This window comes from Hirundo rustica, chromosome 3, assembly GCF_015227805.2.
Source record: "Hirundo rustica isolate bHirRus1 chromosome 3, bHirRus1.pri.v3, whole genome shotgun sequence".
NCBI lineage: Eukaryota > Metazoa > Chordata > Aves > Passeriformes > Hirundinidae > Hirundo > Hirundo rustica.
Genome location: NC_053452.1, coordinates 4,700,788 through 4,722,324, shown reverse-complemented (window position 1 = coordinate 4,722,324; position 21,537 = coordinate 4,700,788). Strand labels below are relative to the sequence as shown.

Genomic DNA, 21,537 nt, shown 5'->3' with positions numbered 1-21,537 from the left:
TCACTGATTGCTGCAGTAGTGGGAAGAGAAGGATGGCAGATACCGTAGGAGCCATCCAGTGGAAAGGACATTTTTATTATAAATAATATCATGAGGAAGACTCAAGGAAAATGTACTGGCTCTGGCTTTTCTGCCTGGAGTAAAGGAGAGCCAGAGGTGAATAAAAATATGGTGGAAAAAAAAGTCTCACTACTCTTTTAAAATATATTTCCAGCTCTTTGCCTTGAGGACATGCTCCTTAAAACCTTTCCATTTGCTCTGCACCCAGTTCCAGTGGAGAGCAATAACTGCAAAAAGACTCTTCATCAGTCAAAGACACTAAGTAAGAGACTCATTAGAAGTGTTTTTTAAAAGCGGAAAAACGTGTTTGTCAAAGACTTTGGGGTTAGTCGCTTCTCCACTCTATAGTTTGCTTTCTTGTCAGTGTATTCATGCTCTGCTTCCTCCGTTTCTCACAAGATAAATAGATACTCCAGGCCAAGCAGAGCTTAACCATTCCTTCTGCAAGTTATTTACTTGATCATCATTTGCCCAGTCTTAATTTTTAGCATTTCCTTTTCTCTGTTTCTGCCAAAGTCGCTTGCCAGGCACAACGCTTACTGTCAGCACACTGATCAAAATGGATTCTCATGTCGTGATCCAGTCAGTCCATTGGATTGGGTCAGAGTGTTAGAGGTGAAGCTTCTGCGCAAAGTATTTTACATTTTTCTTTCTAAAGGAACAAAATGAAGTGAAAACACGTTGAGAATCCTGTAATTTATGTTCTGTTGGGCTAGTTCTAAACAGGGAATGTCCAGTGAAATAATACATTTAGGATTGAGAAAATGTGTTTTTTCTGATAATCTGCTGAACCAGATGATCATTTAAACTTTCTCTTGTAGTTTAAGTTTTCTCTGAGTGACTTAAAAGATATAGTTCCTTGGCAATAAATACGAATTAACCCTTGAAATACCTGGTTTTAGTCAAATAAGTTGTGGTTATAATCATAATAGTGAATGTAGAAACAAGTATCATCTGGAAATGGAGTTTTGAATTTTGAACGCAGTAAGATAACGGCTGGAATTAATTTCAGTGATAGATCAGTAGTTACATTTATGCCTGACCTGCTTTTTCTGGTTGTGAAGTTCTTTCTGCATAGAGTGAAACATGTTACACTTGACCATGATTGAATCCTTGAAGCTTTGGCACTGCTCATTTTACAGTGATGCAATAATCTCTTTAGGTCTGACCTTTTGGTAAAGGTGTTTCCAGTACCGCTACACTGCTGTGTTACAGGATTGTCTTTATTTACGAATTCCTTGCTGCATAGCTTGATGGTGACAAGCCTGTGTTCTAAGAGAAAAGGGATGGGGGAGAGAAAAGTTTAGCTAACTTTCTATTTTGCATGTGGTCCTCCTGTTGTGTGTGGACAGGCAGAAAACAATACCTTTTGATTTCAAGTCAGGGAAAGAAAAGCCCCGCAGGTTTTGTCACTCCGTTTTGGTCATCCACATAACGCAATGTTTTACAGGTTAGAGCTCACTAATGTGCTAAGAAATCACTATGGCAAGTCATCCATTCAGGTTAGGATTCACACAAAGAGTTACCAGGAGGGCAGCAAGCCCATGTCCCTGCTGATGGCCATCAGCCACACCCTGCCCGCCTATCTTCTCTCAGGTGAGGGGTGTCAAGTTCCTGCTCCTTCTCCTCTCCTCCACAGAGCAGCTCTGTGCAGGGCCAGCCTTGGAAATAATTCTCCACTAGTCCCATCTGCTGGATGCCAGGAAGAATTGCCTGCTGGAAAGAGGGAAAGCATCGTAACTCAGCCTTTAAATATCAGCTGGGCGCAGTGTGCCACCAGATGTACATCTGCCAGTGGAAAATATGTGCCCTCTCTGTTTTCCTTCCATCCTCCTGATCGCATTTGGACCACTGCTATTCCCACCACCAGGTTCCATGTGTTAAATAAAAGCAAGGTGGCCGACACAGGGAACTTTAGCTGTGTTGCTTTAGAGAAGCTGTAATCAGAAAACCCGGCAGCCAGCAAAGATCACAGCAAAAACAAAACAAAACAAAAAAAACCCCAAAACCGTGTATCATCATCATCCAAGCATTTCCAGGCCTGGGAAAGAATTTCTCTTCTCGCAATGTATGTGCTCAGCAATCAGCTTTTCAAATACTTATTAAGGCTGGTGCTCAACTGTTGTTGTGGTGCTGCAGAGAAGGAAACGCAGCCATGGCATCCCGCATGCAGCTCTGCAGCCTCTCATGTCATTATGAAGCTAAAAGAGCCTTTTCCATCCCTGGCAATAGAGAATTCCTGATATATTTCTACTCAGGGCAAGCAAAGTTTAGGAGACCCATAGATATTTTTCAGGGTTTTAGCCGTTCTCAGTGGTTATTTGCTGTTTGGTACTTGCCTTCTGAAGGGGAGCTGGAGGGTAGAAAATGGATCATGAATGTGTAGTAGTGGAGAAAATTAAGAATGAATGTGAATGTAAAAAGGGGGGAAATTCATTCAGTCCTAGCAATCTTACTTTGGTTTGATGTGCTCTCTTCATTACAGCCATTTGTGACACATTTTTATACTTTACATGAAGTGGCTTTTATTTTAAAATTCAATTCAGTTGATTCTTACCTTCCATAGGCATTGAAGTGAGTTCTGCAGGTCAGAAACACAGCCACTTCAAGGATCCTGTTGAAATGTTATGGGAGGAAAATAATCCTAGGAAAAAAACTCTTTATAAAATACATGGAAGTTCAAGCAACAATTTTATTTATTGCAGACTGTGTTTAGGGAAGCATCCCTTTATTTGGTATTATTTCCAGTGGTCCTATTGAGATAAAATCAATAATCCTCATCTTGAGCTATAGAAACATGACTGATTTAAATGGAACTGGTCATGCTGGCAGGTTTTTTCAGCTTACATTTACATCTCTCCTTTTTTATCACAGCGCCCTGCTGTAAATTAGCAGTTTGTGCTAAATTGGTTACAATTAATATTGCACTGCTCCAGTTACCAATAAAAAGATGTGCCATAAATAATTTTTATGTGTTTTTCTCAATAGGTGGTAATGGTGCAGTGGATAAGCGAAACACTGATGAAAGCAAGACCCAGAGCCAAGAAGCAGGTTTGTGCCCAGCTCCTTAAAAGGCCTGTCTTAGGTTTTAATCACTTTGAGGAACAATAACCTTAGTGAGTGCTTTTGAAGGGGAATGCTTGTATGTTTTCACCAGATTACCTCAGGTCTTGAGCAATTCTCCCATTAGAGACAGAATCTTCATTCATTAAGAACGAATGTGTTGCAGTGCAGGAATGCAGGCTCCTTTCCAGTTTACCAGCTCAACGTGCTCCCTTTAAGGTGCCTAATCTAGCTAATCCTCTCACAAGGAATAAATATTTGTTTCCCCTCTGCGTAGAATAGGAATGAGGGAAAGAAATGTGGGGAAGGAGGAAGCAAGCAGCAGGCTCCTTCTGATGAAAACTCAGCTCCTGAATATTTTTAAAGGGTGTTTTCAAGTTTTAAAAAATTGTCTACATAAGTCACTGTGGTTATGAAGATTTAAATCCATAGAGAAAAATATTGCATATGCTGTCAGTGAATGTCAGAATTCACGAGTGGTGGACTTTGCAGGTGACATGCTTATAAATTAATGTGAGTTCAGTATGTTGGAATACAGTGTAACTCCATGCTCACAAGAGGTTTGTTTTTTTTTTTTTTTTTTTTGTTTATGGTTGTATTTTTCATGCTACACAACACTGTGCTTTGCAAGAGACTTCTATGAACTGATAGAATGAATTAGCTGCCAAAAGACCTGAAGTGGCAATCAAAATGTCTGTCTATTCCCTTATTTCTTAAGTATTTCTTTAACTGTAGTATTACATGTAGCATACTGCTTTTCTCATTTGGTTAGGATTTTTTTTCCCATTGTAAAGCAGAATGTTCCCTAAACGTTACTGAACCAGAGAGGGTAAAAGGGTTTTTTTCGAAATTTCTTGAGCCAAGCGTGGCCAGTCAGCAAACAGAGAAAATAAATTTAGAAGGCCTGGATTCCTGACTTACCTGATTTGTTTCTTGTACTGTGTTAATGAGAAATCCATTGAATGAGGGTCTTCCTTTTGTCCTGTGCATTGGTCACCGTGTAGGTAAGAGGGCAGCTTTTCTCCCTGCCTTCCACAGGTCACTGTTCTGCAACTGAGTGTTAACATCTGATGCTGCCTGTACGTGCTTGAAGTCCTTCTGTGTTTCGTGTCCTTTTCATCACCTCTTCTGTATGTCCTAATGAGGGGCAGGCAGTGGGAGGTGAAGCCAGAAGCAAACAGTATTAGAGAAGAAAATAGACACCCATGGACCTCAGCAAACTTTATCCTCCCAAGATAAGTGCATGGTGGTGTTCTGTAAGTGTGGGAGGGCAACCACATATCCTTCTCTGTTTTTTTCACTTCCATGCCACTTGTATTTTAAACAGGCCAAGGGGACCAGGGAGAAGAATGAGTTATTCAGTGTGAATTGAGATTCTGTTTTGAATCTCTGACTAGACTGGGGCATATCTCTTTCCAAGCAGTTTTGAGCTTTTAACTTTACCAAGTGCTGCTTGACTGCTAGCTCACCTAAGAGCTAATAGTGCCTGGAGCTCCTGGCTCCAGTTGCAGAGATTCCTGTTAAACCTGATTATGACAACTGCAGACGCCCAGTGCAGCCCACTGTGCTTATCAGTGACAGTCACTCTGATGGGGTGAATATTTCGGTTTGATTGAATAAAATACTCTAATTTTTTTTTTTTTTTTTCCCTAAGAGAATTAAGGAATATTTACCTCTTGAAACTACTGCTTTGCTACTGTAGGTGTTTTAAATGCACTGTGCTTTTTCCCAAAACTCCTTGTTATGACTTGTTGCAGTATGAGCTGTCAGAGCTGGTTTATCAGAGCCATGATATGCATTCTTTTGCTATCTTGTATTGGTACTCATGTTTCATTATTCTCGTGAAGAGTGTCAAAGAAAAGATCCAGACATTTGAGGTCCCAGATCCAGAAAATGTCATACTTTAGGAATGTGGTATAGGTACATGCCTAAACGTAATGTCATTCCCACTCATAGCCCAATAGTCACCTCCTTGGCCATGGGCAGATGGTGTTGCAGAAAAAAAAAAAATTATTTGGCTTAGCAATTTTCCCTCCTGGTTTACACAGTGACAGGAGCAGAGAGGGCCACGATTACCTCACGTTAGTTAAATCCACTTAGTGAGTCTCTGCTGCTTTCTGCTCTGTGCATTGCGGAGACAAAGCATCACCAGGAACTTTGAGGTTGCTGCTTTTGCACCTTTTCTTGGCTGTATAAAATGACCTGATTTTCCAAGGTACAGAGTTGTATGCCTAGAAGATTTCTAAGCACTGTTAGGAGCAATCCCATCAAATGTTAAAGTTATTTGTACTATCTAAACCAAAAGGCATAAATTTCCTCTGAGTGTGACAAATCGTGTACTTCAAGACTGTGAAAGAAAATGTAGGACAAAAAATTGATGCTCTATTCTTACCTGGTCCATTACATAAAGATTTGTATATTCTCATTATAGCGAAAAGCATCATGATATTATGGAGAAAAGTATATATTATAAAGAAAAGTATAGTAGTGGAAAAAAACAGTAATAGTTTGAAAAGACTGAAAATTTTCAACTGTGTGGGGTTTTTTTAAAGTCTGACCTCTACCCTATCATCAATGAGCTTCACAGTTAACACATGGAAAAACAACATGGCAGGTGGTTCTGAGCTCTTGTTTCAGTCTAGTTAAAAGTACTAGATGGCTAAAAAAATTTGTCAGAATCATCAATGATTGACAATGATTGTCTTTTGAAAGAAATGAAAGTCTAGAAATTAAAATGAAAGTTTATAAAGATTTTAGAACTATAAAAATCAGCAAGAAAAATCAACAGTGCAAGTGAAAACATCTTATTAAGTTCAGGTACCACTTGTATCTATTTAACTAGAATAATTTAACCTGTGTGCTCTACTATTACAAAAACTCCACGCTGCAGATTTTTAGGCCTGATTCATGAAAGCTTCTATTTTTGGGAAAGCATTTGCATCTAGTCATTTGGATTCCAGTGGGATTCATGGACATGATTCAAGTTAAGAGTGACTTAATTGTTTTTTCTCAAAATATGTGGATTAAATTAAAAAAGGAAATCTCAGAGCAAATAGAACACCAGCCTACCCATGAAACCAATAGCTGTTCCTCTCTTTATATTATGAGAAATTGAAATACAGGTTTGATCTGGCTGTATTGGAATGGTGGTTACATCTTGCTTAGGGAAGACAATCAGACCAGTAATAGCTAGCGAATGGATGGATGCCATGAATTTAAAGGTAAATGAAATTCAGGTCCAATATCTTGTCTCAATAAGGCCTAACACTTTTTTTTTCAGTAAAGTGGTTCATCAATCGTCTGTTTAATGAATAAGTTCTCTTTCATTTCCTATGCTCTTATAGGTGAAACAAAACCTTCAGCTGTAGCCAGCCTATCATCAGAAGACATGGAGCTGAGTGAGAATAAAGGTAGAGATTGGAAATTGTGTTTTGAAATATCCCGTCCCAAGAGGACATTTCATTAAACTGTTTTTTCCTTTGTCTGGAAATAGCCAAAAATCACAGTTAAACAATACAGAAATAGGTAAATGCTCGGATTTTCATTTATAGAAGTCTTTGTAATATGGTTCAGTATGCACATCTATCTCAGCAATATCAGCTCCCTCTTCAGCGCTCTCCTGATGGGGGAAAAGAAAAATGCAATAGCTGTAAACACATCAGGAGGAGATGAAGTCATAATAGAGAGGCAGAAAGTAATGTTTATCTTGTGCAGACTGTGCTGGGCACTCAGATCATTTGTTTGTAATAAATATTTAAAAGTGTCACAGGGCCAAATGACAGGGAGTTTAGGAAACAAGAGAGATTATCTAATTTAAATGTTTCAAGCTGAGTTTTTCCCTGTGGAGTTGTTGGTTTACCAACAGATAGGAACCAGTGCACAGCTGCATTGTTTTTGGTATTCCTGCTATTAGTTGCTTGTGCTGGTCTATGTTTTTTAGCATTTTTGTGGGGGTACATCAGGAGAAAGTCTGGGTGGTAGACGAAATGTTTCCTACTGGTAATCCAAAACAGGAGTTATGCTATCTCGATAAGAAATGTAATCCATCAGTGCGGCCTTCAAGAAAAACTAATAGAAAATTTTCATGCATTTTACTGAGATAACATAATTATTAACATTGATTAACTTATTTATTTTAAAAGATTTAATGTTTAATTCAGCATTGCTGCTCGACTCTTTTGTCATTTTTCTAGATAACTGTGACAGGGTGTGAGATCCTGCCCTTTTGTTCCAAAGCCACAGGCTGGACAGCCCACATACTTACCTGATTATGAGTTCAAAGCCTTGTGCAGGTTGATTTAAGTGCTCTTTTAACAGATTGATTGATCCTACAAAGGAGAAAAAAGAGCCACAAGTCTTTGCTAGAGCACTGGCTGTTGCTTGTGATACATCAGAAACTGAAGTCGTGGCAAGGATAGTGGAAGGCAGAAAATAGTGATGGATTCAATCCGAGCGTGGTTGGTGGTTGCCTGTCATTAATTTCTCTTGTTTTGATGGTGTTTGGACTGTTTGTCTATTCTGTATCTTGAAGACTCCCCATTTTGTGGAGTTCACAATGCGAGGGTCACAGTGAGGCTTTGGGTTTGGATTTTCCTTTTCTGTCTGCAGTCAGCTGATGATCCCAACAAATTGGTATTGCTCCGAGTGCTTGTTCTAGCTAAGAAGATGACTGTCTTCCCAGTGTGTAAGCCCTCCAGGTTTTTCCACTGTTGCATTAGAAGTCTCTTCTTAGGAAAGAAATCATCTTTGTGTGACAAGTCTCACTTTTCATATAATCTATTAAGAGTATATACAATGTTCTCTCCTCTTCTCTTTGGGGGCTGACAGAAGAGATAGTGCCCTGAGAGATCCAAAGTGCATTATCTCTTTGACATCCTACCTCTCCTCAAAAGAAAGATGAGAAGCATCTGGTAGGGAAAAAGTGAGACGAACTCTCCTCCATAGATTTTGTTTGCAAAATTCTACAAGTTAAAAAAAAAAAAAAAAAAAAAAAAAAAAAAGAAGAAAGAAGAGCTAAGACCGTGTTTTCATATTTGCTTGCTGGTTTCTTTGATGGAAACATGAATTTTGAACAGCAAGGCCACCATGGACCAGGCCATGGGTTTAATCCGTATTTCCATTGGTAGGCTTTCAGCTTTGCAGATTTTTACTGTGAGGATACTGAGGCATTGACAGAGGTTGGGCAGAGAAGGGGATGGATGCCCCATCCCTGGAAGTGTTCAAGGCCAGGTTGGACAGGGCTTTGAGCTGCATGGTCTAGTGGAAGGTGTCCCTGGTAGGGGGTTGGAATGAAATTATCTTCAAGATCCCTTCCAACCCAAACCACTCTGTGACTCTTCAATGTTTCTGTAATTTCAGATTTCAAGGGTTTTTTTGAAATAAATACTACTGGTATTTAAAAGGTGCTTTTTTTTTTTTTTTTTTTTTTTTTTTTTTTTTTTTGAGAAATGGCACTTCTACAAAATCCTGGCATTTCTGAAAACACCTGATGCTCCCAAAATAAATTCCAGCTTTCAAATTGCTTGCCCACTGAGTTAACATGGCTAAAACCTCCAGGTTCTGGAACGTCTCATTTCTCTGGTTTATCTTCAACTAAATGAACAGAACATAAAGCATTTGGAGAAATTATGTTTTTCCACTCCTTCCACCTAATTACTGTAAAATATTTTTGGCAAAGAAGTCTAGCTGCACATTCCCAAAATGCACAGTTTAAACCACTCAGAATGGGAAGTTTCCTGCTATGAAAGTTTAGGTCTTTCAAATGTCAGCTCACTTGTGAGTGCACCAAAACAAGTATTTTGAGTCCAATTAAATACAGCAAACACATTGACATGGTTATTTATTGCTGAAAAATGTGATAATATTCAAAGTAGAGCACATCCATCTCAGCTACTATGAAGATCTAGTATTTTTCTTGTAAGTCAGTCCTCTTTATAATTTTTTTTAAGGAAAATGAGAAGGATGGGAACATGAAAGGGATTTTCATGATAAGAGTGGGGAACAGTGCAGGAATTATGTTTTGAGGGGTTTAGATTAAAATGAAAACCTCCTGTGGGACCGCAAGTCTCACATTAATTTAAAAGTTTGTCTTCTTTCACCATAGGAGAGATACTGTCCAGAAAAAAGCTCACACAAGTTTGCACATGGCCTTTGAGCAAACTGAATTTTTTGACGTTCACCTGTCTACAGAAAAAAAAAAAAATGGGGGGTGGGGAGAATGGGGGGAACAGTCATATTTCAAGAATATCAGGATTTTCAATGCAACACTGTAGAGATGTCCTCTTATTCCAGTCTGTGCTGAGTTTCTCTTTCCACTGTCTGCAAAGAGCTGTTGCAATTTTACCCTTAAAAACTTGCATGCTTAGCTGTGATCTCTTGGGGGAGAGCTGACCCCTCCAGGCAGCACCTTTGCAAGTGCTTCATTACTGTGCATACGGAAATAGATCCTTTATAAATGGTGTGAGAGAAGCCTCTTTCTATGAAGTGCAAGGGCAGAACAAAGTGATTAAAGTCATTAGTGTTTATGTTGCAGCAGAATAAAGGGTGTATCAGGCAGGCTGCACTCGGTCTGGTACGTCTGTCTGCACAAGGTTGTGCTGGGGCTACAAATTAATTTTAAATTGACCATGTATAGGTTGGACTGAACCTGTGTTTACGTTTTGTTACGGAGAGTATTTGTACATGCACGTGTGTGTGTGACAGAGAGTGTTCTGCATCTTCATCTCAGTTGCCTCTTCTACCAACTACTAATTAACCTAACTTAATGATTAGATTTTCTGTCAGGAAAATGTAAAAAGGAACTGAGTTTAACTCCCTACTATGCAAAGATTCCGTGCACAATACGTTGATTGTAATTCATTAGCACTTAATAAGAACTGAATTTTCATTTGAAGGTCAGCTAAATTAAATCGTATACTAATTAATTTTTAAAATAAAGTAGTGATTAATTATTTCCAGGTGTTCACCAAAGTCTGGGCTTCTGTGGGAGTGCCACTGAAAGCAAGTCACTGTTTTTCTGAAATGGAGTCAGATTCGGTTGGCTGAAGGGTTTGTGTTTTCAGAAACAGAATTAGGTATATGACTTGGCTAGGGGTTAGCCCTAAAAATTCTCTTTGGGCAACCCAGAAGCTGGTAAGTATCCTGCCTGTAAAATGCAATGGGTATAAATACCTCTTTGGCCAGCTGTAGCTCTCAGTATGGAAAAATCTTGATGTCCTAAAGATATAAATGATTGGGAAGGGATAAACTGAAAGATAGAGCATTTTAAATGCAGGGGAGCTGTGCAAATTGTCATAAATTAGTCATTGGTAAGTGCCTGAAAAAGATTGACTAAAAGGCCAATATATTCAGAAAGAGGTGTTTAAAGTGAGCTCTTAGGTATGTATTAAGACATCTAAATGACTGACCTAATTTTGAAAAGTGCTGAGCATTCAGCAGCTACCAATGAAATGTTTTTACTTCACCCTTGGGCTATGATTAGACCTAAGATTTCAGCCTGGAAAATTTCAGTTATAGGTAACTGAAAAAGAACCTTTTTTAATGGAAGCATTTCAACACCCTCAGCCATACCTGTGGCTTTGCATGCCTACTCAAGTGATAATGTTTTTCTGTCCCTTGGTTAGAAGGATTCCTGTGAAAGCAAACTGCCTAACACGAGCTAATTTTAGTGGTTTGGGGTTTTTAACCAGGGATGTCAGCACCACCATCCAACCAGACACTCTCTTAACAACTTCCACAGGGTTCACTTTGAGCTGTTTGTAATGTGGGTTATTCCCACACATTCCACTTCACATTTAATCTGACCTGAGCTGTGTATCCAGATGGGGTCCAGCCCCTGAACTACTCAAGAGGTATTTCTGCTCGACCCTTCACCACTACTGGCATCTGCAGCAGTGAACACTAATCCACTTAGCTGGTTTATTTAAATCCTCCCTATTTTTCAGTATTAGCTGACCTGGAGCCATTCAGCTGCGCTCCCATCAGTCCAACGTGAGATCCTGCTCTTTCATCTCCTCCCTCCAATCCTTTCCCCTGGACAGGCTCTAACCAAGGCAATAAGGTTTTTCTCAGCTTTTTTATTTCCCAGAGCCCTGGACAATAGGTCCTGCCCCTTATGTCAGGAGAAGGATGCCCACAGTTTTAATACCAGCTGCACCTGGAGTTTTTCATGTGGACAGAAGGGGAGAATCTGTCAGCTTGAAGCACAAACGGGTGGGAGAGGTACTCAGTGGATCCCACCTGCAGAGATGAACAGTGTGGTCTATTACCTGGAAAGTTGATAAAAGAGCTCTACAAGCTGTTGCACCTAAATAGGTCTGGTTTGCCAAGCATTTTAAACTTTGGCTCCAATAAATCTAATCTTCTTTCCTAATGACCTGCATTTTCCCTCTTTGATCATCTTACAGCTCCCTAAAACATGGTCATTTATCTATGCTGTGTACAGGACCCAGGTATTTTGCACATTAGAAACAACTCAGTAAATAAGCTGCACAGAGAGTAGCTGGGGAAGTGAATTTTAATCTATTGTTAAAACCACTTAATTCAGTTCTTACCATCTCCCCTCTTCCTTAGCTTTTGCAAAATTGTGTTTGAGCAGCATTGCCTTATATAGTCAAAAGAAAGAAAGAATGGTATGGAAAAGCATGGGGATTTATGCAGGATTTAAACAAAATAGTGCCAGACTATTGGCAGGAAGGATAGGATTGATAGTTTACTGCAAGCCACATGCTTTTCTTGGAGGTGAATTCAACATACAGTTGATAGGAGCAGTGAATATACTTGTGGAGTATTCTGATCAGTTTATTTAAAGCCTAAATATTTTGTAAACAGTTTGTTAAAGACTGGGGCTAATTCTCAGATGGATTTAAGCATGCAGTCCCATGAGACACTTGTTTCAATAAAATGGAGGGTAGCAGAGGCAAGCGCTCCTGACATGGACACTGCCACTCCAGTCAGCAAGAAAGAGTTTTGAGTTTTGAGAGATCTAAGTGGTGCTTAACTTAAGCTCCTGATGTGTAGTAGATAAATGTGCTCTATCTTTGGCTTATTTATGCAATTAAATGTCCTGTTTGGTTCATTCATCTGTGGTGTTAGGAGCTGTGCTCCAGTGTGGTAACAGAAACACAGATTTTTTTTTTTTTAGTCCTGACTGAGGGAGTGTAAAGTTCTACAGTCCCACTTTGTACTTACCCAAAGTAAATAATGCCCAGTGTGTATGTTATCAAAAAGTTAAGCAATACAGTGCTGTGAAAGAATATCCTGGCTTGGATTCTCCGGTATGAATTAACAGGTAATTTACTGTGTTAGGAGAAGACTAGCACTGCTTTATGCTGTTTTAAAAAATCAGGTGAATGAGAGGTGAACAAAGGCCTTAGGGACAGACAGAGCTCTTGTAGACCCTGGAATCACATAGGACTATAATACTGGGCTTAAGCACAGCTGCAGAAGGCTCCAAAGGGCTGAGTGAGCACAGAGGATCAGCTGAGCCTGAGGAATACCACTACCCTCCTGAAAACATGTACACAGAAAGTAGTCTATCATCAGCATTTTTATTGATCACTGCCTTTGGTTTTACACATTTGCTTCATAAATCTGGGTTTATTCCTTCGCTTTATTTTATTCTTGTTAATCCTAAAAGTAAATCTGTCTTTGGACCTTTTGGCTTGAATATTTATTGCAATATTTGGATTTGAAAAGAAGGGATATATAGTTTGATACAGTCTTGACCTTAAGGATTTTGGAACTCAGAATCTGCATGGTAAAACCAATCAAGACAGGTTCCTGCTGCTGAAGTAAAACTGGGAGCCTCTTACAGCTAGGCGGTGACTCCTGTCTGTTGCCTGTTATTTTCAGAGACACGCTTTGCAAAAAAACAACTTGCGAAAAAATTATCATTGTATCTTGCGTGGGATAATTTGGACTTCAGTGCAGTTAAATCGCTTTCTCAAACACTGGAGCAAGAGGACAGCTGTTTATGATAAAAATGAAGCCTGAACACAGAATTACAATGCCTTTTAAGAGTAAAGCCCACGGGACAGACTGCCAGCTGTGCCAAGAGGTGGGAACAGCGACGACGCCCCTCCCTCTGTGGTGCTGCACAACATGCAGCAGCGTGATAGGGCACATCCCTCAGCCAACAGATTGGGGTTTGAATGAAATTGGAGTCATTCCTCATTCTGGGCAAAATGGTGGCACCGGTGAACTGGCATTAAGGGCACTGGCATTAAGGAGTATTGTGCAATGGGTGTGGGGTAAGAGAGATCTCAGGGAATGATGGGGCAGAGCTGCTTGCGTCTCTCCCTCCTCAATGCATGTCATGATATATTTATCATCACTTTTGACTGCTTGAAGGGATGTGTTTGGGTCCTGGCATCATGGTACTCAAGGCAGAGGACTTCTGATTCCAGCTTTGCCAGTACAGTTCCTTTTACAAGCATTCAGCTGTATCATGCAGAAAAAAAATATATTAATTTAAGGTATGGAGTTACAGGTAGTACAAATCATGGCTTGTCTGAAATCCTGAGAGCTTTGTCAAAAACTTCAGCAAAGCTAGAATTTCCCTCAATGTGTTTCAAGTTTGCTTGAAAAATTCCCTATAGAATTTTTGTTATTCCCATTTATACCAAGAGATCCTTCAACTGGATTTTTGGTTAAACCTGGAATTTGATAAAATTCTAATTTAGTTTTGCTCTGATTCAGGCTGATAAGGATAATCCTTTGGACCTCATTGTGGAATATGGTATGAAAGACTGGTGCAGTGATCCACCTGAGAAGAATGAGTAGAAATTTAAAATAACTATAGGGCAACAAACAGAGCAACAAGTATAAAGTTTAGCAAATTGTACATCAGTGAGTTATTCTACTTTCAAACTTGGGTTTTTTAAACTTATTGTCATGCCATGAAAGAAGTGAGAAACTGTGCAGGTAATTAAATATTTGCCGTGGGGGATTATTTGCAGTTAATTAAAGCCACACAATTTCAGCACATAGCTTTCCTATAGATTATTAAATTTGGATCAGATATTAACAACCCAGCTTTCTACCTATCCATCAGAGATTATTTTTTTTCAGGAACAGAATTTTACAGGAGCATCCTTGGGTATATTGTAAGATTTGTTCAGCTATGTTGTAGAGAGGGACCTTCCTGAATTTAAGCTGTAAAATCACTATCATAACGTAATTTATCATCTCATGCTATAGATCTTTTGGCACTGTCACTTAGATTTTCCATTTTAGAAAGCATCTCACATGGGAACACAAACTCTTATAATCTGTTGCTGCTGTTATGACATGGAGTGGACTTACCCCTGTGGTTTGCACAATGTCCAGTTAGATCAGCACTTGTTTTTAATGAGGCTCTAAGAGAGCTCTTTATCCAGTGAAATCTGTGCGTGATGAGGATGAGCAAAACTAAATCGAGTGTGGGTGTTGCTGTATTACCTGAATGCAGTGGATTTATGCATTATGTATTTCTCCATCCCCATGCAAAAACTGACTGTTGTCAGAAGATGCTGTTTGACACAACAAAATAATGCCTGGTGTTTATGAAGGCCCCAGATAGCACAGCAATTGGACTTTCTGCCAAAATGTAATTTAAGTCTCACTATGCCACTGGTTCCAAGTATTGCTTTGGGCAGTTCATTTTGATAGTCTGCCCCAAAAAAGAAAAACACTCTCAGCCACAGTAATGACCTTGGGAGCTCTGTCATCAAGTGACATGAGGCTAAGATTTGCACAGGGATTTATGGGATTTAATGTTTCTGGAAAGATTTAAAGTTTGTGGAAATCTAACCATGAAAAACTATTATTCTAAATAAATAATAAATCACTTTATTTATCAAGTAGGTGGTTTGTGCTATTTCTCATAGATTTGTGCTGCTCCACTCATTAGGACTAAAATCCTTGCTGCTGTTTATTCTTAGGCATCCTTCCTTGCCAGCTCCTGGTTTAAGGTTTGTACTACCAGCAAAAAACTGCTCAGTAAGGGCAGGGATTCTGAAATCAATTTGAATAATTGAAACCCACAAATATATTTCTATAAGGTTATATTTCTATAAGTTTATAAGGTTGCAGTTAGATGGAAAATTGGTCAGTGTATCAAAATGCCACATATGAAGCTGGCACCTAAGACCTCCTCTAACTCAAGCAACTACTTTTCTATCATGAAAACTGCTTCAGGATTTATTTGTTTGCTTTTTTCCTCAGATTCCCCAAAAGACTCCAAAGGCACTCAGAAGGGTGATTCGGTGCATCCTGTGGTGTGTGAACAAGACCAAGACAAAGGTAAAGTTTTGTATCAAAGTTTTTTAAGACAGAGGTAATGAACCAGTGTGAAACTTCAGTTCTTCCCGTGTCAGCATCCAGTGGGTTTCAGCCTGACTTCTGCCACCTTAAGGAAATGCATTTGGCTAGTAGAGGTTGTGTCAGCTGGTTATAGAGCAGTAATCCCTGGTGCTACTGGGAAAGACACATGTTTCTAAACAGGTTTAGCCATACTGATCCTGGGTGCATAGCATTGCTATCATGTCCTGCTCTGTTGTTATTGTGGCTCTGAAAGCCTTTGGGGTGTTTCTGTTCCTTCTGCTGACAGTCAAGTGCGAGCACTTTGCAACGTCTCCTGTCAGAAACAGTGTCAAGGCTGAGCTGCAAAAGAAGAAAACTTTCCGTGCTGCAGGTCCAGCTATTTAACTAACTTAATGCTTAGTATTGCTAAGTGATACCTTCATATATAAAATGTGACTTACATTGTTCACTTAAGAGAAAAAAAAAGCGATGCTTGGCTTAGAAGTACCATGCTGTGTGTGAGGTTCGTGTTCTGTTTTAATGAATTTAGCGTCGCCTGCACACAGCATCATCCTGATACCATTTTCTGTTTGTTGTATTAGCAGGACAACAGGATGTTTCTGCAAGTGAGGAGGTAAAAACTGGGTCAGATTCCCAAGGCTCCTGCATGGAAATAGAAGGTACTCCTCGTGTCTTGAAATCAAAAAGCAAGATTAACAAGCAAAAACACTAACGGAGAATCGTGGAATCATAGAATGTCTGGGATTGAAGGGACCTTAAAGATCATCTAGTTCCAACCCCCCTGCCATAGGCAGGTACACCTTCTACTAGGCCAGGTTGCTCCAAGCTGCATCCAACCTGGCCTTGAGCACTTCAAGGGATGGGGCATGCTCTCTATGTGTCTCTGGGATTGCAGTGAGTCCCGGTGAAGAGCCATGCTTGGAGTGATAGACACATGGGATTTTGTGCTAAATCCCAGAAAGTTCAGTAACTTCAAGGCTCTGCTCTGGAGACCCTTGGATTTCCTTGGACAGCTTTTTTATTTGTACTCGTGGAGGAAAAGATCCTTTTCCTCTGCCGGTGTTTTTGATGGCAAGGTTTCCAGTGGGTGTTAATCCTTTTATGTCCATTCTGAAAAGTCTTACTCCTTATCTTTTTATCAAATTTCTTCAGATCCACTGTTGAACCAAGAAGACACAACAGAAGCTGAGATACCTTTGATTCGTGGTGCAGAGGAAAAGGAAGAGGCAAAAGAAGAAGAAGAGGGAGGTGAACCTATTATAAAACAGATGGAGACAGAGAATGCTGCAGGACTGATGTTATCCTTTTCTGTTGTGAGGAAACATGGAAAGGGCACATAAAAGTGCTTTTCTTCCTAAGGAAAAAACTTCTGTTGTCTTATCTTTGAGTGTAGTTTTGATGTATTGGACTTGGATTTGTATAAGAAGCTAAGTGCAAAAAAGTGCCCACTCAGGTTCAAAAGCGGCATTTTTAAATACTCTTCTCGTGTTTGGTTTTTTGCATTTGAGTGCATAATGCTGATTAAACAACCAATTTATGTCTATATAAGTATCCTTTTGATCACATTTGCTAGAAGCATTCGGAGTACTTAAAATAAATGGGTATGATATTGAGATTATTAATAGAGATTTAACTAAAGAGTAACTAGAACTAGTAATTCTAATGAAGAAACCAATATTTGGAGTGAGAATGCAGAGTCTTCTGAAGCAGTATGTTTTTTTTTTACTGGAGTAAAATATATGAAACCTTGGGAATGCTTCTGCAAGGAGATGTAAAAGTTTAAGGTGTTGGGTGCCTCTGAGAACCCTTCAGTCATCTCACCATTTGTAAAGGCACATGGTTATATGAAAAATAATGTATTATGTAAATAATTCTCTAATTTTGAAGTAACTGCAAGTTAATTATATGGTCATTTGTAGAGCCCAACGATGACTTTTACAGTTCCAAATTAAAATGCAGGCATGATTTTTATTGGAAATTCAGGTCAATACTAACTGTGTTGTCCTAATTATGAAGGTCTTTTCTCATCAACATTGACACCAACTTACTTGCAGACCTGTAGTAGCAATATTGACAGTTTTCTTCATTGCAAAACCAGGTTAATAGAACCTCTTTGTTCATATACAGCTAAAGAATATTTCCCTTCCTTTTTTTTTTTTTTTAATTTTAATTGCCTGTCCAAGTTGAGACTAATCACATCTCCTTGTTATCATTTGTGTTAACAGTATTGGTTTTGTGCTGTGTTAATGATGATGAAGGTAGGCTTGATATAATTCTTATGTTCAGGTAAATGGTACCACACTTACCTCAGTTGCCAACCCAGCTTATATAATGCAGGCTCACTCTGATTGCAAATAGCAATGTCGTTATGTCAATCTCCTCCAAATAGAAATTATTTACATATAATTTAATGCATCATCACAACTAAATTGGACAAAATGTACCTTCATTATTTGCACATTTTCTCCTCTTTACTACTTTAGTGTCCCCGACAGCTAGGGACTATAATTTAGTTCTCGGAAGAGAGATTATATTTCAACATCAGTTCTACTTACTATTAAAATATGCAATGTTAGGGAAAAGCAGGTAATGTCAGAAAAAGGTTGTTCTTGGCACCTTTCCTTTTCCTGCCCTTGATTTAAAAGTTTCAAATACTAAGTATAAAGTTCTTGCTAAATATTTTGGAACTTGTTCCTACCTGGGGTCTCAGGTGTTGATACTGTGCAGGATTCATCTGATGCAAAGTTTGTTGAAGTCCACAGAAGGAGTGGACTATCAATTTAAGTGATCTTTTGGTAAGTTCCGTGATAAGAGGAGATGTGTTGAGTCTGCGTGCAGGATAACAGCATAAATATTCTGTTCAGCTTCTTCCAAATGTACTGCCTTTGGTGCAAGGAAAATAAATGGGTGCTCTTGCAGAGCAGGAGCAGAGAAGGAAATAAAGCCTTTCCCTTGCCTTGTTTCATTCTTATGGGTATAGGCACCCTCATAGCTCATCTTGCTAGATGCTTCTTGTTCTGGTGGGCACAAATTCTGCCACATGGGTTTTGAAAGTTTGCCATAAAGTGAAGTGGGTCTGGACAAAAAGAGGTAAAAAAAAAAAAAAAAAATCAGCTGAAGTTCAGACTGATACAATAAGATATATTTCCTAAAGAGAGACTCCTCTTAATGGAAAGAGATTACCCGACATTAAAAAGAGATTTAATATGTGACATTATTTTCTGTAACCCAAGTGCTATGTCCTAAAGTAATTCAGCTGAATTGTTTTCCAGTAGCACAAATGCAGTACATTGGACACAGGATGTAATACTGTATTTTTGTCTGAGAATTTGGGGAAAAAGGCTGACGCGGGACTGCTAGTCCTGTTAAACAGAAATTCATGGATCTTAAGTTAGTTTGGCCCATTCTGGATCTGTATGCATAGCCAAATGTAGCAACTCCTAAATTCCAAACTACCTGGTCTTTCTGTTCTACATGAGATATTTTTGTGTACGTTTTCAAACTCATCCCAGAGCAAAAGGTGACATGTAGCTGCCCCTCTCTTCTCTCTGTCTCACTGGGAGCATTAATTCTTGGGAGTCATCTGCAATCCCTTCAGTCCTCAGAACTGGAGCTGCGTGAGCCACCAAAGGACCGACAAAGTCCCTTTTCCAACCTAAAGCCGGATTTCTGCTCAGTTACTGATTGCAGCTTTGAAGCGTGCTAGGAATTTTTTCAATGGTGTGGTTTTCCGTGGAAAAAAATGTCTCTTTCTTGCTGTTTTAGAGATGTGTTTCAGTTTACATGAACTTCTGACAAACCATAGGTTATCTTCTGATTTAATTGTGTGAATTTTACTGCCAGCTCATCTCTGTGTTTTGGGGTTTTTTAAAGCTTGCAGGGTCCTTCCTTTATAGCTCATTTCACTTCACAGCTCCAGGCTCATGCTGTAGTGTGAATCCCCAAGGAGTGCCAGATCCTGGTGCTTTCAAGGTTCTGGGATGCTGGGAGCCCAGAGGAATGAAGAATCAAAATCTTGGCAGTCACACTTGTAATATCCCATTGCCAGCAGTGAGAACCAAGCCAGATTACCCTGAAGAATATAACAATGTGAGGCACTGTGTGTTTGATAAAAACCTGCTGTTGCTTTTTTCAAAATCAGTAATAAAATATCACATGTGCCCTTTTTTCCTACTGCAACTTGAAGTTATATATTTTGAGAGAGCAGCTGAAGAAAAAAGGCAAACTAAGATGCCTTTTTCTTTTTTTTTTCCAACTACTATTATGCACTCATTCTGGCTCACAAAAGAATAATGAAAATGTATGTTTCTTATAAGATTGGTGAATATTCTCAAATTCCTTTATTAAAAACCAGAGCAAGTGGTGTTCACTGACCTATTTGCTGACTAGGTAAGCGTACACAGTTTTAACAGACCTTTTGGCAGTCCCTTTGTATGTACACTTGGAAGTAGTCCTGTTGTGTTGCAATGACCATGCACTCAACATTTATTTGTAGGTTTAATCAGCACGTTCATTCCACAACACAATTTGCAGCACACAGAAGTAAATCCCATATTTGCATGAACATGCAGCCAGTTTCTCCTCTGAGCCCACTCTCACCTTTGTGATTTCCAAACTCTTTCTGTCTCCCTTCATCAAGACATTCGTTATGATGATTTCCCTCACTAATCACCCTTAGAAGCCCTTTAACTCTTTGAAGGGGTAGGATATCGGTCAGAGCACTAGAAAATGAACAGTTACTGCTGTCATTTCTCTGTTTGGGCTGAAATTTTGTCATCTTGTGCCTTTTGGAACATAGTTTGAGTTTGACCCGTGATGTTTCTCCACATGAGAAGCTTATAAGAGTGATTGGGTAGAATCCTCACCTTAACCATGAGGTCAGGGCTGCCTCAGGGACAGACTGGGGGAAGTTTCCATCGTTTGCAGTACATGTGATTTCCTTTGTCAATCTTCTGATCAGTTCTTTTTAATCTAGATTTGAAGTTTGGCTAATTTCAAATTTGAAGTCTGCCAAGTTCTGTTCTAGCTAAGCCCCGTTTTGGTCAACAATCTTTGTAACATGAAGAGCTATAACCTGTAACTTTGCAGGCAACACTTTGTCCATTCTTCAGTTGTCCATTTTGCTTTAGCAGGAGTGGTAATTTTAATGGCACAATCTTGCAGAGAACTGAATGTTTCAAAACCTGGGGAAAAGAGCTCTCACGTTTTATAGGTTCAGTCTCAGGCATTTATAGGCTTATATATGCATTGGTACAGTCGTAAATAATGGCAAAATAATGACTTTGTTATCAGTCAAAAATTTCAAAATGACATTGTGGTTATAGAGAAATTCTTGAGAAATATAAATATAAAAATATAAAGAATTCTTGAGAAAGATCTTTTTGGACAAATGTGATGTTTTTATTACTGATTCATGGCAATTTTATTGCTTAACCAAACTATTTTAATTCTTCAAGTGGAGAGAGATAAGACATTTCTGGGGAAAAAAAAAAAGATAAAAGTCTTCTCTAGAATCTTTAAATAGGTAATTTCACTTTGTTTGGAAAGAAAAGAATATTTTGGAGTGCTGTGGCTTCTGAAGATCTAGTGTAAAGGCTCCAGGTTACTTTATTCGGTTGCTCAAAGAGGAGAGGAAAAAAATATCCTGAGCCAGATATAGTGCGCTTGGTATTTGATAAGAACCCTTACTGAATAGATCAGATGCCATTTTTGGGGGGCTGTTACAGTGTATTCAGACACTAAATATGAAATATGTCTTTAAAATCCTGTTCTAACAGATACTGATATTTGGCAAAGAAAAGAAAAATGCACCATTAGACCTTTTGCTGAAATGCTGTAAAGGCTGTGGAAGCAGAAAGTTGCAAATGGGTATTTAAAGCTCTAAGCTATGCAGAGATTATGGGCTGTTGGGAAGCAGTATGTGGGACTAGTGGGAGGTGCACAGACAGATTATGAGTGGAAATCCTGAAAGGTGCCTCGCCTGTGAAGCCTCGCTTTGCATACCTTTATTTTTTTGAGAACTTCACCAATCTCCAGTAAACTTTTCAGCTGCAGTATCAACCAGCTGAGGAGATTTTGTCACCAGATTATGTTTGCAAGCCCACTGTGCTG

The 21,537-nt window shown here is 39.1% G+C and overlaps 1 protein-coding gene across 2 annotated transcripts in view; it reads left to right on the top strand.

Moving 5' to 3' along the window:
- MACROD2 (mono-ADP ribosylhydrolase 2) overlaps window positions 1-21,537 on the top strand; it is an 843,060-nt gene that overhangs the window by 794,732 nt on the left and 26,791 nt on the right. Inside the window, exons 12-16 of one of the 2 annotated variants that reach the window (XM_058419895.1) lie at window positions 3,049-3,111; window positions 6,468-6,533; window positions 15,328-15,405; window positions 16,008-16,085; window positions 16,579-16,675. In XM_058419895.1, coding sequence (XP_058275878.1) covers window positions 3,049-3,111; window positions 6,468-6,533; window positions 15,328-15,405; window positions 16,008-16,085; window positions 16,579-16,675 — 382 coding nt within the window. Of the gene's footprint in view, window positions 1-3,048; window positions 3,112-6,467; window positions 6,534-15,327; window positions 15,406-16,007; window positions 16,086-16,578; window positions 16,975-21,537 lie in introns of those variants that run through there. The other variant, XM_040059164.2, reaches the window with a different exon arrangement.